The sequence below is a fragment of the Telmatherina bonti genome, assembly GCF_933228915.1.
Source record: "Telmatherina bonti genome assembly, chromosome: 5".
In the NCBI taxonomy this organism is placed as follows: domain Eukaryota; kingdom Metazoa; phylum Chordata; class Actinopteri; order Atheriniformes; family Telmatherinidae; genus Telmatherina; species Telmatherina bonti.
Window position 1 is genome coordinate 27,585,099 of NC_136623.1, and position 14,818 is coordinate 27,599,916.

At 42.4% G+C, this 14,818-nt stretch overlaps 1 protein-coding gene across 1 annotated transcript; it reads right to left on the minus strand.

Moving 5' to 3' along the window:
* Positions 1-2,601: 2,601 nt before the first annotated feature.
* On the minus strand, positions 2,602-4,109 carry LOC306756416 (C-C chemokine receptor type 8; the record flags this gene model as incomplete). The annotated part of the gene is made up of 3 exons (XM_079241144.1): positions 2,602-3,300; positions 3,529-3,701; positions 4,001-4,109. The coding sequence occupies 3 exons, from the start codon at positions 4,107-4,109 to the stop codon at positions 2,602-2,604; spliced, it is 981 nt and encodes a 326-aa protein (XP_079097270.1).
* Positions 4,110-14,818: the final 10,709 nt, after the last annotated feature.

The window sequence follows — 14,818 nt, forward strand, 5'->3', positions numbered from 1 at the left end:
ACACTGGACTCAAGAGACTCATGACATTTTCGGATGGTAATAAAAATTCGATTTTACATCCTGTCAAAATGCCACTGAAACAATGTTGCCAAAAGAAGGTGATAAGTGACATTACTCTGCAGAAAGTCATGTGTCCAAAACTGTTTTGGTTGGATAGGGTTATATAGAATAAATAGATAAATAAAACACAAACAATAGAGGAGAAGCATTTATGGGACCCTTGAGGTCTATGTTGATAGCAGTAAAATATTCATCTGTAATGAGATTTCAGCTGTCAGTTATGCTTTTATTAACAATGATTTTATTTTACTTATGAGGATCAACAATAATTGTGACATGCTTTTGAAAGCCTATCTCTTTAATTTTACAATAGAAAGACAACACAAAACGCCAACTTAACATTCCCAATAATCAAGAATGAGTCATTTGAATTAGTCATTTCAATCTTTTCAGGTTAAACCTACATTTTCTCATGGAACTTTACCCAGTTGGATTAAGGAAAGCCAGGATCTTTCAGCCCAGTTTTGAAAAAAATGAATCAAGACACATTCACATAATTTAACTTATACATATGGACATGAAGTGAGATTTGTATTTTCATCATCTGGGACTTTAGATGACTTTTAAAGTATTGAGTTGAAGCATTTTTCTAGCTGACACGATTTTTATGCATTCTTGAGACTGCAGAGGAAGATTTAGTTAAATGGTCTATTTAAGGGAAGGCTCTGATGTTTTTGTTACTGCATAAGTAATTTCAGAAACTAAAAAAAGAAGTGGGGGGGGGGGGGGGGGGGGGGGGGTCAAAAGTAGCCACTAGCTCTGAAGACATGACACAAACTTGCGTTTCCTTAAATAGTAATACATCCATCCCTACCTCCTGCAGTCTCTACACATAAATAATCTTTTACTTGTTAAAACCTCAAAAAAAAAAAAAAAGTCATGACAAGCACCCATTTATTTTTTCATGTGCCCATGAGAAGTCTTGAAAATACAAATCAGTGGATCATTTTTTGTGATAAATCCACAGAACAGATGCACAATGTTCTGGAAATTTCTGCATGACAGTGCTGCATCTTGCTTTCTTCTTCTTGACTAGTCCGTAAATATTTTCGATGATCATTTGTCCCCTTTGTCACCTAAGACCTGCAGTTCTCAATGCGGCCAGCAGAAGCTGTGTTTGCTGCTTCAGAAGATCCTCAAGAGATAAATAAACTGACAAATCTGGGTAGGGGATGTTCATATTGAGTTTTTCTATCCATTTTAATGATCATAAGCAATAAAGACAAACAACTACTAAACATTAAAGTGTAAGAAGTGTAGGTGCAAGTTAGAGTATGTGAGGGGGTAGCCATAAAAATAAAAACATTTAGGATGGCAACTTTTAAGTACAGCATGTATGACCATAAGCAGGGGTTAAAAAAACAAAACATTAAGAACAAAAGAATGATCTTAGGCAGACACTGCATCCCCTCCCAGGCCTGATCTAAATCAACCCCTTCCCACAACAATCTATGGTGATGTATGACAGAGCCAATGAGCAAGTCAGTTCTCCACTGCACTGATAACATCCCCCAGGCCACCACACCACGCTCAGGCTAACCTAGTTATGACACTGTAGCTGTTGATTCTCACATGAGTGAGGTGTATAATATAGGTTACCCACTTATGTCTGAATGTATCGTTTCTCTTTTTCCTCTCTCTTCCTAAAGTGTGTGGTTACGTGTGTATTTGTCTAAGAATAAATGAGAAAGCATTGTGGGCCCCAGCACAGATGCCGTACTGTACTCTGTGACTGTTTTGTGTTCAGCTGGTAGGTTTTGCATTATTAAACAATCGTGTAGAAGCAGTGCCAAGCAGGGGGATGCGTTCAGAAGTCTTGAACAACCCAAGCCCCTGACGCTTCACAGCCACTTTACAAGGTGAGTACTAAGGAGGAAATTTAATTTATTTGTCAGTAAAAAATATTTCAAAAACTTCTTTGGTTTTTTAAACTTTTTTGCTCAACTTATTTGTCAAACTTTCACTGGAAGGCAGAGAATGAACAAGGAGTTGAGAAAGTTATAACTGGTTTATATAATAATTCTACAATCAAACAGTTGTTCATTAATTGTGTACATTTATACCTTACCATATATTCTACCAATGCTATTCAGACTTGAGGACTACTCTGATGATATTATATTGTATATTTTCTTAACAGTAAATACACACATTCATAAAACATTGAAGATATAATTTTTTTTTCCTTTAACATGTTTAACAAAGAAAGAAAAGACAACTTTTATATTGTACTTCCAATACAAACACTTTAGATTTACAAGCTATATATTCTCAGTCATAAATGTTTTATACACTTCCTTTATTCTATGTGCTAGTAAAATTAATCATGCACTAGTTATGTGAATTGCTATAACTACCATTTTTCTTGCAAGCACATGCACATGAACCACATGTACAACACCTCCACCATCAACACCACACACCTATACTTGCTGACACGTGCACAATGTCATCTCAGGTGCAATGACAAAAAAAAAAAACAGAAAAAAAACACAACCACAACACTGCAGATGCACCCTCTGACATACAGATGATCCACTTTCAGGTATCTGATTTTACAGGTGTGTTAGACGTCTCATTTTCTGTGGTATTTCTACTTTGATAATTAAAGTGGGAGTATTTCATCAATATCTTGCCCAGTGACTTCTTAAATTTCTCCCCTATCAATGCATATATCACTGGATTGACACAGCAGTGAGACAGTGCAATAACTTCAGCAAAGCCCATGGCCACGTTGATGGATTGTGAGAGTTCACAGGTGTTCAGGATATTAAACAGCTGCAGCGTTGTCAAGAAAACAGTAATATTATAAGGAATCCAGCACACCATGAACACACACACCACAGTTAATATCATTTTTACAGCTTTGTGTCTTTTGGAGTTTCTGGATTTGGACAACACAATCAGGATGTTCACATAACAATAAATCATAATGGGGAGGCACACAAAAAGTCCCACAGTGTTCTCAGTGAAGTTTCGCAGCTTTTTCCAAAACATCTCTGTTTCTTCTGGGTAAAAAGGCTCACACTGGAGGGTGGAGTTGTCATCTGCAACTGTGTCCACAGAGGCAAATATCACCTGAGGGGCTGCCATGATTACAGATATAACCCAAATAATAACGCTGGCCACAATTCCATAGCGAAGTGTCCGAGATTTCATGGCTGCAACAGCGCGGACAATCGCAAAATAGCGGTCCACGCTCATCAGGGTAACAAACAAGGTCCCACTGAAGAAACCTATCTGTTCGTAGAAGCAGAAAGGAAGCACAGTAAGACAGGATGTGAAAAGACATGAGAGGATATTTGTTAAGCTGAGTAAAGTTTTCCATGCAGCTGACATCCCACAGCAAGTCTCACCTAAAGTCACTTGTCATTAATAAAGAAAATTCAGGTTTGACTTTCAAACAACACATTTAGAGAATTTGTAATTGTGTTTAACACAGAAGAAAATGTGTTTTAAAACGCCCACCTGGTAAACTCCTGTTATCAGTTTGCATGATGGGAGGTTCTCAGAACTGTAGGTCCACAGGGGAAGGGACACAGCCAGTAGAAGATCGGACAGGACCAGGTTAAGGATACAAACATCTGTCATGGTTTTCAGCTTTATGTACCTTTGGAGAACCCACAGAACGGTACAGTTACCTGTGAAAACAAGTCAAATTATATAAGATGGGGAATTTTGGATTATTTGTGGTTGAAAAATTGTGAAATAGCTTGGTAAACTTATCTACTGAACTGAATTTAGTTCTAAATATATATCTAAATATATATATCACGATGGTGATGTGTTTTATAGCCTCTCTAACAATAAAATTACTGTAAAGGTCAGTTTTGGACTATACACACTAATGTATGTTATCCTGGTACATTTGCTCATATAAAAACAATGCTTTTAACATAATAGAACATGATATTTAGAATTTGTGTTTATTTGAACATACCAAGTACACCCAGAAAAAACAACACGTAGTAAAGAACCAGCATGACTGTTGATCCACTGAGGAAGTATGGATTGTCATCCTGGTCACAGGATGTATAATCATAGGACATGTCGTAATATTCTATTGAGTTGTTCACAGAGCTGAGAGAGAGAGAGATAGAAAAAAAAAAGAGATTATCAGTGCTTCCTAATTTTAGTGTAACATGTTTAAAGACAAAGTGCAAAACTTCTTCATAATATGGTTTTTGGTGGATTCAGAGAAAAATATGTAGGTGTAAATAACAAATGGCTGAATTATCATGAAAGAATATGACGGGATATTGGAAAGTTAAATGTACTGCAATATTATGCAGCATAATTACAGTTATGACAGATTTTTTTTTTTTTTCCAAATGCTTCATTTTTACTTTTAGATTTATGTCAATCTATATTTGTACACAAATCATTGGATTTGCATAATCAAGCATTTCAAATTAACAAGTAGATTTTATCTCTGGGACAACATGTTCTAAGTCACCTACATGGAAATGAGATCCTCAAAACCTTTGAAATGTTGTAACATAATGAGAGTTTAGGACAACATTCATTTTAGTGTCAAAGATTACAGCATTTAATTCTTAAATCTCTCATTTACTTAAAGTAGACGAAGGACAAAAAACTGTTTCACTAAAGAAGTGGTTATAGATTTCTTGAGCATAAGTGAATTTAGATTTTTGCTCTATCTTGGTAAATTAAAACACAAAGTACTGTGAATATATTATTACTTAATTTTAAAAAAGATTAAGCAAATAAGCTTGACCATATTGAACACGCCTGTTTCAGTACAGCAGAAACTTTCATTTTTTGCTTCATGAACCATCAACTTATTTCCAATCTAATTCACCAACTGCATATGTTGAAAACATTATCACTCTTAGCCAAAGTTGCTGAATTATCATATGAAACATTGAACTCCACTTACTTTAAAACCTCATATTTTAAGTCCTGACTCTGGTTTCTTGTGGTATTAGGAAAAAAAAATCTCATCCATCTTCAGTGAGCCGTTAAAAGAAGACGGTAACGTATGCTTTGCCTCTTTGTTGAACAAACTTTTCCTCCCTGCCATGCAGACTGAAGGTCATCTGTTCTATCAAACATTTTGTCCCAAATGAACATGCTTATCATTGAAACTGTGAGGGAATTCAGAAACGTTACAAAGGACTTTCTTGCCCTTTAAGTTGATCTTTTCAGTTGCAATCATAATTTAGTGAGTCATGTTGGAAACAACCTCTGGTACAAACATTCACAAGTTCAACCCTGGCCCCTTTTCTTTTTAAACAACAGCTTACAAAATCATAAAGAAATGAACTACTTTAATTCTTTTGTTGTTATTGTTGCTGCTGATTTCCCTCAACTGTATAACAAATTAATAAATTGTGAATTTGTTGTCCTGCCAGCAGTAACAAGCATCGTTCTCAAGAACCATAACCTATATACAGAAGTGCTTGTAAGAAAAACATCACAACCTTCCTACTTAATTTGATGTCGCAAACCACATCTTAATCATTTCTCTTTCACTTGTGACATACGCAGAACCACTTGCCTCGACCCTCACTTCCTGTGGCAGCACCTGCTAACACACAGAGCCACATGTGCATCTAAACCCTCAACTATGCAGCGTGTATAAATGTGTCAGAAGATGAGAAGCAACTCTAGTCTAAAAGTTTGGAAATTGAACTGATAAAACACTTACCACATTCTTAATCAAACTCTCTGCTCCAAAATGTGTACGTTCATTTGCCGAGCATCCAACTTAAATTGCCATCCTGTCAACTTGCAATGCACGCTTTTTCTTCTTTTTTTTGTCAGAACGTGCTGCACTGCTCATTTCTGGTAAGGTGAACCCTGGCTTTTGTTGTTTCCTTCACATTGTGTTAATTCTACACAGAGGTGTCTGTGGTTTTCTGATGAATGCCAATATGTGTGTTAGCTCAAGGAAAGAAAGGAGTTAAGGGGAAAGTGTATGCAAATGATGCAACCTTTATTCTATTTATTGCACATAATAAATTGTTCATTCACAGAATTCTTTGTAAAGCATGCAGCTTACCAGGAACTCCGAAGCTTAATTTCCTCAAATAAGCATCATAGTCTATTCCAAAACAAGATTAAGGTATGTGCTTTCTTTTTTGCTAATTTTACTGAAAACTGCTTTAATTCTAAATATGTCACAAGTCCAATATGTCATTGCAGGCAGGCTGCACTCTCTCCTGTTATGAAGACCATCACTGAAATTAATGCCTGCACACTTCTGTCAAGACTCATGACAAAGGAGAGAAAAGTCCCCATACTAGATGAAGAGACAGGAGGCTGGCAGGGGACTTAATGGGAGAAATTTGTTTAAATTCAATGTAACTTTGTTAGCACTTCAGAATAACCTAAGGACCAAAATGCTGCAGTATTTTACTTTAAAGCTATCCAAAAGTGTTTGAAACAATCAAGAAACTAACTTAGGAGCCAACAAAATCCAAATCTGCACCTCAAGAAGGAACTACAGGCAAGTGGCTTTCACATTACACCCGATGAAGACCTTGGAAAGGCTGTCCCACCTAGTAGAGCCTGGAAAAATTTCTTTGATTTTTCCATTACTTTCCACACCATTTGGCCAATGCTTCTGAGGTGCAGGGGTAGAGCAAGACTTGTCTTCCTGGATCCTGGAATACCTCACTTGCATCAGCAGTCTGTGAGGGCCCAGGGTTGCATCCCTGAGACAGCAATCTGCTGTCAAAAGCCCCTCAGAAATCAGTTCTCACCTTTTCCTGTTCGTGCTCTACAGGGTAGACTCACCACACTGTCGTCTGCAAAAGTTTACCTTGACTGTCATCTTCATCTCTAATGGGTATGACTTGGAGTATAAAGGACTATCCTAAGACTTTTTGGACTTGTGTCAGCAGAACCACCTCCATATGAATGTGGGAAAGACCAAGGAACTATTCGTAGGTGGACCCCTTGTACCGTAGTAGATGTAGATTCCTTTTTATAGCACCGTTGAACATCCAGGGAAAAGACATTAAATACCTAGTTACTGGTCACCCAGGTACTGTACTGGTCATGCAACACTTTGCAGGAAGTGACAGGGCAGACTGGGGTCTTTTGGAATTCAGGCGTCACTTCTGACAACCTCCTTGACTCTCTGGCGGCATCGGCCATCCTGCATGCAGTGGTTTGTTGGATTAGCAGCTGAAAAGACTGAACAAGCTAACCAAGAAGGCTAGCTATGTTCTGGGGTACCATCTTGAACTCGCTGAGATAGTGGGAGAGGACGATGATGGCAAAACTGTCCTAAGTGAATGAATGATGGAGTCAGAGTGCCACTGAGTCTATATTGGACCCATTGAGTCCACTGAGCAGCTTGTTTAGCAAAAGGCTGTCCCATCCGAGGTGCATAAGGGAGATTTTTCATACGTCTTTCTTACATGTGGCTTTTAAATCCTACAATGTCCTCTGCTTATGGGGTATACTGGACACAAACACAACTGTTTGTAAATCTCTCTCACCATGCATACAAAATTTCATTGTCTTCATTCACTTTCTTTTTATTTTTGCACCATGTACATAGTGTTTAATTTCTGCCTTCTCTTTTAAGTATTTATCTTTCCTCTGAGTTCTATTACTTATTTTCTGATGCAATCTTGAGAATTTCCCCATGTGGGACTGAAAAGGGATTATCTTGTCTTCAGGCATAAACTCAGAACCGACCAACTCCCTGACCTACTTACACCAGCATGACTAAAGACAAACTACAAGAGAAGAAAAGAAACCAGGAAGAAGATATACTGTGGGACTGATGAATAAGGAGGTGTGGTAATTATGAACCAAAAACAAGGTGGAACAGGGGAACAAGATGTTAGTGCCCAACAAAAAGTACCATAAATATGAACTTCATGAATTACAACAGGAAATGATAAATACACAAAGGCTCCACCTAAACCCAGACAGTCTAAACAGAATGCAAAAGTACAGACTGAGTAAATTGTAAAGCATAAGAAGTAAACTCAACAGAACCCAAAACACTAAATAAATAACATCTAAATGAAGAAAACTACTCTGACATGACATTTATCTATACAGTTTTACATAAAAACTTTTTATGTAAAAATAAATAAATAAATGTAGTGTCTTACATTAGAATAATTTCTGAATAATAAAAAACAAGCTGCTTTTACCATGCTGTAACAGAAACCCTCGGCTGTCCACTGATTGAACTGAGGACTTTCGATTTTTTTTCTCTCAGTTCCCTCTTGACACACCTAAATAATCACTTTAAACTACTGAAATATTTGACAACTTTTGGCAGAATTTTAGTATGTAGTTTGAGTCATAATAGTATGTATAAAATATTGTATTCTTTTAGCACAATAAATAAAAACTTGAAATAAAGTCAACTTGATTTGTGTGTTAATGTTGTGATCCTGTTCCTTGGTGGGCGTGCCTGGCATCCTAAACACCTGATCCTCATTCTGGCAATCAGCTGCAGCACTATTTAGGATCCGCCCGGCCTGCTGTTCATCGCCAGATTGTTGAACGTTCCGCGGTACAACTCTCGGCCTGAAAGATTCTTTCCTGTGTGTAGTCCTGATCAATAACCCGTGTGTTTTTTCCCGTCAGAGATCTGCCTGTTTGCCCGATTGTTGTCCTGCCTGCCTGCCTGCCTGCCTGCCTGCCCGCCTCTCTATCCGCTAGGTTTTCCTCCCCGCTTGTCTGCCTGCCGACTAAGCCTGGTTTCCGCATCCACCTGGGAAAGAATCAAGAATCTGAAAGAAGCAAATAAATTATTATCGAAACTCCAAGCCGAGTCCGCATGTGAATTCTCCGAACCTGACGTCAACCTAACAGAACAATCTGGCCACAAATGGATTCAGCGGACGCAAACCCGGAAATCGCCTCGGACCCACTGCAACAAACCCTCTCAGGTCAGAATGCTCGCCTCGCTCAACATGAGCGGATGATGTTGACTCTGGAACAGAATTATCACACCATTCTCTCTCAGCTGGCTCAACTAACCGTGCATATCGCTATATTAACCCCTCCTGCTCCTCTCCAGCATCCGGTTCCCGACGCACCCGCACCTCAGCACGGTCCCGCAGTCACAGTAAGAGAGACACACATCCCAGATCCTAAGCCCTACGCAGGGAATTTGGGAGAATGTAGAGGATTCCTCCTTCAATGCTCCCTTGTCTTTGACCAGAAACCACTCACCTATGCTAATGATAGATCCAGGGTTTCTTATGTTATTGGGCTTCTGGAAGGTAAGGCACTGGCATGGGCGGAGGCAGCATATGAACAGCAGGGTTTCAGATACTCCTCGTATTCCTCGTTTGTCGAGGAGATGAGGAAGGTTTTTGACCACCCAGTTAGGGGAGGTGAAGCAGTCAAACGGCTACTTAATCTCCGTCAGGGAGATCGGAGTGTTGCTGACTTTTCCATTGATTTTAGGATAGCAGCTGCGGATACAGGCTGGAACAACGAAGCACTCCGGGACATCTTCGCTAACGGGTTAAGTAGTCGGATGAAAGACGAGCTGGCCACCCGAGACACACCTGGCTCTCTGGATGAGTTGATTTATCTCGCCATACGACTCGACAACCGGCTATGGGAAAGGGACAGAGAACGGCGGTCTAGCCAATATCCTGAGGTTCCCTCTGCAGCAACTACTTTCCCTCTGCCTCCCACAAACAGATCTACGGAGGAACCCATGCAGCTGGGCATGGCTCACCTTTCCTCAGAGGAACGGCAGAGAAGAGAATCTGGTGATTGCTATTACTGTGGGAGATCAGGACACAGGATATCTCTCTGCCCTAACCGGGTAAAAGACCAGGGTCGTCAGTAGCAGCGGGAGTACTGGCGACCACATCCCCCAAGGAGGTCCCGCACACAAGGACACTTATCCCGGTAACCCTGTTCACAGACCAGACCCCCCATTCTGTTGAGGCTTTAATTGATTCCGGAGCTGAGGCCAATTTCGTGGATAGGACCTTGGCCACCACCCTGGGAATAGGTGCAGAGACTCTTTCTTCTCCCATGTCTGTACAAGCTCTAGATGGGAGCCACCTCTACTCCATAACCCAACAGTCCATCCCCGTTAGATTGATAGTCTCTGGCAACCACCAAGAATACATCCCCTTCTTCATAATTGACTCACCTAAATCTCCGCTAGTGTTGGGTCACCCCTGGCTGTCACAACATAACCCGCACCTGGATTGGCAGACCGGGAGAATAATTAATTGGAGCACTTTCTGTCATGCCACTTGTCTTCAGTCGGCTGTTCCCTCCACTTCATCCGTTTCTGGTCTTCTCCCCGTTACCCCGGATCTATCCGCAGTCCCTACGGCTTATCACGACCTAACGGAGGTTTTCAGCAAGGATAAAGCCCTAGCGCTGCCACCCCATCGGCCTTATGATTGCTCCATTGAATTACTCCCAGGTGCTCCGTTACCAACCTGCCGACTTTACAATATTTCTCGACCTGAGATGGAGGCCTTGGAGGGATACATCTCAGATTCCCTGGCAGCTGGATTGATCAGGACCTCATCATCACCCGTCGGAGCAGGATTCTTCTTTGTCTCTAAGAAGGATGGCTCCCTTAGGCCCTGCATTGATTACCGGGGCTTAAATGCAATCACCGTGAAGAACAAGTACCCTCTACCACTACTGGAGTCAGTTTTCAATTCCCTTCATGGCTCCACGATCTACACTAAGCTCGACCTCCGTAATGCTTACCACTTGGTCAGAATGAGGGAAGGAGATGAATGGAAGACCGCGTTTCGAACTCCCCTGGGCCATTTTGAATACCTGGTAATGCCGTTCGGTCTTTGCAATGCTCCTGCTGTGTTTCAGGCCCTGGTAAACGATGTATTACGTGACTTCCTTAACCGCTTCGTCTTAGTCTATCTAGACGACATCCTCATCTTCTCCCGGACCCAGTCAGAGCACGTGCAACATGTCCGACTTGTCTTACAGAGACTTTTGGAAAACCGCTTGTTCGTCAAGGCTGAGAAGTGCGAGTTCCATGCTAATACAGTAACCTTCCTTGGATACATTTTTGAGACCGGGCAGGTCCGTACAGACCCGGAGAAGATCAAGGCGGTTGTAAATTGGCCCACTCCCACCTCTGTAAAGGACCTGCAACGCTTCCTGGGATTTGCCAATTTCTACCGTCGCTTCATCCGTAACTATAGTCAGATTGCAGCCCCTCTTACTCGCCTTACCTCACCTTCGGGTCCCTTTACCTGGTCTGGACCTGCAGATCAGGCCTTCCTTAGACTGAAGGAACTTTTCACCACAGCACCAGTTCTCCTCCACCCTGATCTCAGTAGTCAATTTGTGGTTGAGGTCGATGCCTCGGACAAGGGGGTTGGAGCCGTGCTGTCTCAACGATCTACCAGGACTCAGAAACTCCATCCCTGCGCTTATTTTTCTCGACGTCTCACCCCGGCCGAACAGAATTACCACGTCGGTGATCGTGACCTACTAGCCATTAAATTGGCGCTCGAACAGTGGCGTCACTGGCTGGAAGGTTCTAGGCTGCCATTCCTCATTTGGACAGATCATAAAAACTTGGAGTATCTGCAGTCCGCGAAACAGTTGAATCCCCATCAAGCCCGTTGGTCCCTTTTCTTTAACCGTTTCAATTTCACTCTGTCGTACCGACCCGGTTCCAAGAACCAGAAGCCAGACTCCCTTTCCCGCCAGTTCACATCAGGTTCCACTCCCTCCACGGACACAATCCTGCCTGCCGCCTGCATTGCTGCTGCAGTTACCTGGGACGTGGAGGATAAGGTCCTCGCGGCCCAGCGACGGCAACCTGACCCAGGCACAGGTCCGCCTAACCGTTTGTTTGTTCCAGATACCGCCCGTTCCTTGGTCCTCCAGTGGGGTCATTCTTCTCGCCTGGCCTGCCACCCTGGATCCACGCGCTCCCTATCCCTCATCAAGCGTAGGTTTTGGTGGCCCACGATGGATAAGGATACTCGGGAGTTTGTAGCTGCCTGCACTACCTGTGCCCGGAGTAAGGCCTCACATAGACCACCGGCGGGTCTCCTACGACCCTTACCTGTTCCCAGCCGGCCCTGGTCCCACATTGCCCTGGACTTCGTCACCGGCTTGCCCGTCTCCAGAGGTAAAGACACTATCCTAACCATTGTTGACCGTTTTTCCAAGGCCGTGCATTTTGTTGCTCTCCCCAAGCTCCCCTCGGCCAAGGAAACGGCTGATCTAATGGTTCACCACGTGTTTCGGCTCCACGGGCTACCCGCGGACATCGTGTCTGACAGAGGGCCCCAATTCACGTCTCAGGTATGGCGGGCTTTCTGTCAGTCTATTGGTGCCACTCTGAGTCTGTCGTCTGGTTTTCACCCTCAAACCAATGGTCAGGCTGAAAGGACCAACCAGGACTTGGAGACTGCCCTCCGGTGTGTGTCAGAGGCTAACCCGTCCTCTTGGAGCGAACATCTGGACTGGGTGGAGTATGCTCACAATTCTCTCACCTCCTCAGCCTCTGGATTGTCCCCTTTTGAGTGCTCCCTAGGGTACCAGCCACCACTGTTCCCCGCCCAGGAGGGTGAGGTTTCGGTGCCGTCCGTCCAGCTTCACATCCGCCGCTGCCGACGGGTCTGGCAGAAGGCTCGGGCTGCGCTTCTCCGAACTGGGGAACGGAATCAGCGCCAGGCGGATCGTCACCGGACCCCTGCGCCCGATTATTCCCCCGGTCAGAAGGTTTGGCTTTCATCCAGGAACATTCCCTTACGAACCGATGCCCGGAAACTAGCCCCTCGTTACTTGGGCCCCTTTGAAGTTCAACGGGTCATCAACCCTACGGTGGTCCAACTCAAACTCCCCAGTTCCATGCGGGTTCATCCCTCATTCCACGTCTCCCAACTTAAGCCTGTTTCGTCCTGTCCTCTGGTCCCTCCTTCCAGGCCCCCTCCTCCCGCCCGGCTTGTGGCTGGTCACCCGGCTTACACGGTCCGCCGTCTCCTTGATGTGCGCCGTCGTGGTCGGGGTTTTCAATACCTGGTGGACTGGGAGGGGTATGGTCCTGAGGAGCGTGCCTGGGTCCCCCGCTCTTTCATTTTGGATGCCTCCCTGATTTGTGACTTTCGCCGGGCTCATCCTGACCGTTTTCGGTCGCCTGGTGGCTCCCGTTGAGGGGGGGGTACTGTTGTGATCCTGTTCCTTGGTGGGCGTGCCTGGCATCCTAAACACCTGATCCTCATTCTGGCAATCAGCTGCAGCACTATTTAGGATCCGCCCGGCCTGCTGTTCATCGCCAGATTGTTGAACGTTCCGCGGTACAACTCTCGGCCTGAAAGATTCTTTCCTGTGTGTAGTCCTGATCAATAACCCGTGTGTTTTTTCCCGTCAGAGATCTGCCTGTTTGCCCGATTGTTGTCCTGCCTGCCTGCCTGCCTGCCCGCCTCTCTATCCGCTAGGTTTTCCTCCCCGCTTGTCTGCCTGCCGACTAAGCCTGGTTTCCGCATCCACCTGGGAAAGAATCAAGAATCTGAAAGAAGCAAATAAATTATTATCGAAACTCCAAGCCGAGTCCGCATGTGAATTCTCCGAACCTGACGTCAACCTAACAGTTAAAGCAGGAATACATTAAAAATCTCATTTTAACGGAAAGATTAACTCTGTGATAAAGAAACATTTTTTACTTTCTAGTTCTCATAAGAACTCATTTTACAAATTTTTCTTTCTTTCTTAGCTCATCAATAACTGTCGGATGTCAGCTGCTGTTATACAAATATTAACATTTAGGAGGCGTGGACCCAAATGCAGAGACGGGAGGCAGGAATTCAGAATGATGTTTTTAATTCCAAAAAACTAAACTGAAGGCAAACTAGCACAAAAAGCAAAAAATATGAAGCTAATCACAACACATGGAGCTAACAAAATAAACCAGCAACGAATAACAGAAACCCATTGCCCATTAGTATATATATACACACAAACAGAATAAGACAGAGATGGAATGACTTAACTAATGAGTCCAGGTGAATAGGAAAGCAAAACAGTAAACAAGAACTAAAGACACAACACAAAACATTTCATGACAATCACATCTATTTAAGTTTTTTACAATAACAGCATGTAAAAACAGAAGTAATTTTGGCTCATTGAGGAATTACAGAGACGTTGTTGAGGTTTGTGAGGAGATCATTTACTCAGACTACAGGACACTTTCAAATTAAACTTTTCTTCAAAAATAAATTCATCTTCATCTGCAGTTTTATTGGTGTTGGGTCAAACTATTCACCTCTACCAACTAAAGGAGTATTAGACAAGAAAAAGACTATATTTATTTAAAAAATATTTTTTAGTTTGCTCATCAACAAGTACATGGAAGCACCAGAAGATTTAGTCGACTGTGTACAAACATTTGTATAGACTGTAAAAAAAGTAAAATGTAAAAAGATACAGTACAATGTACATTTTTGCATATGTGAGGCATAAAACATCAATGGAAAATCTTGTGCACATCAACAGATTGAAACCAGTGATGAATAATTACTTTTGGGTGTGCAAAATTAGGCTCACATATGTGATTATAAGCCTGTCTCCTACAAGGCAAGACTTGCAGTTTCACAAAATATTGTGTGAACAGAAAATAAGCCATAATTTACAGGCAAACAAACAAATTTTGTGGTTGCAAGCTGTCAGAGAACAATGGAACAACAGCAGATAAACAAAATAAGAAGCACAAAACACTACACTGTTGCAGTTTCAAATGAAATAAAAAAAAATATGCAAATGCAGGTGGAGAGCAGTTTTAAAGAAAGAA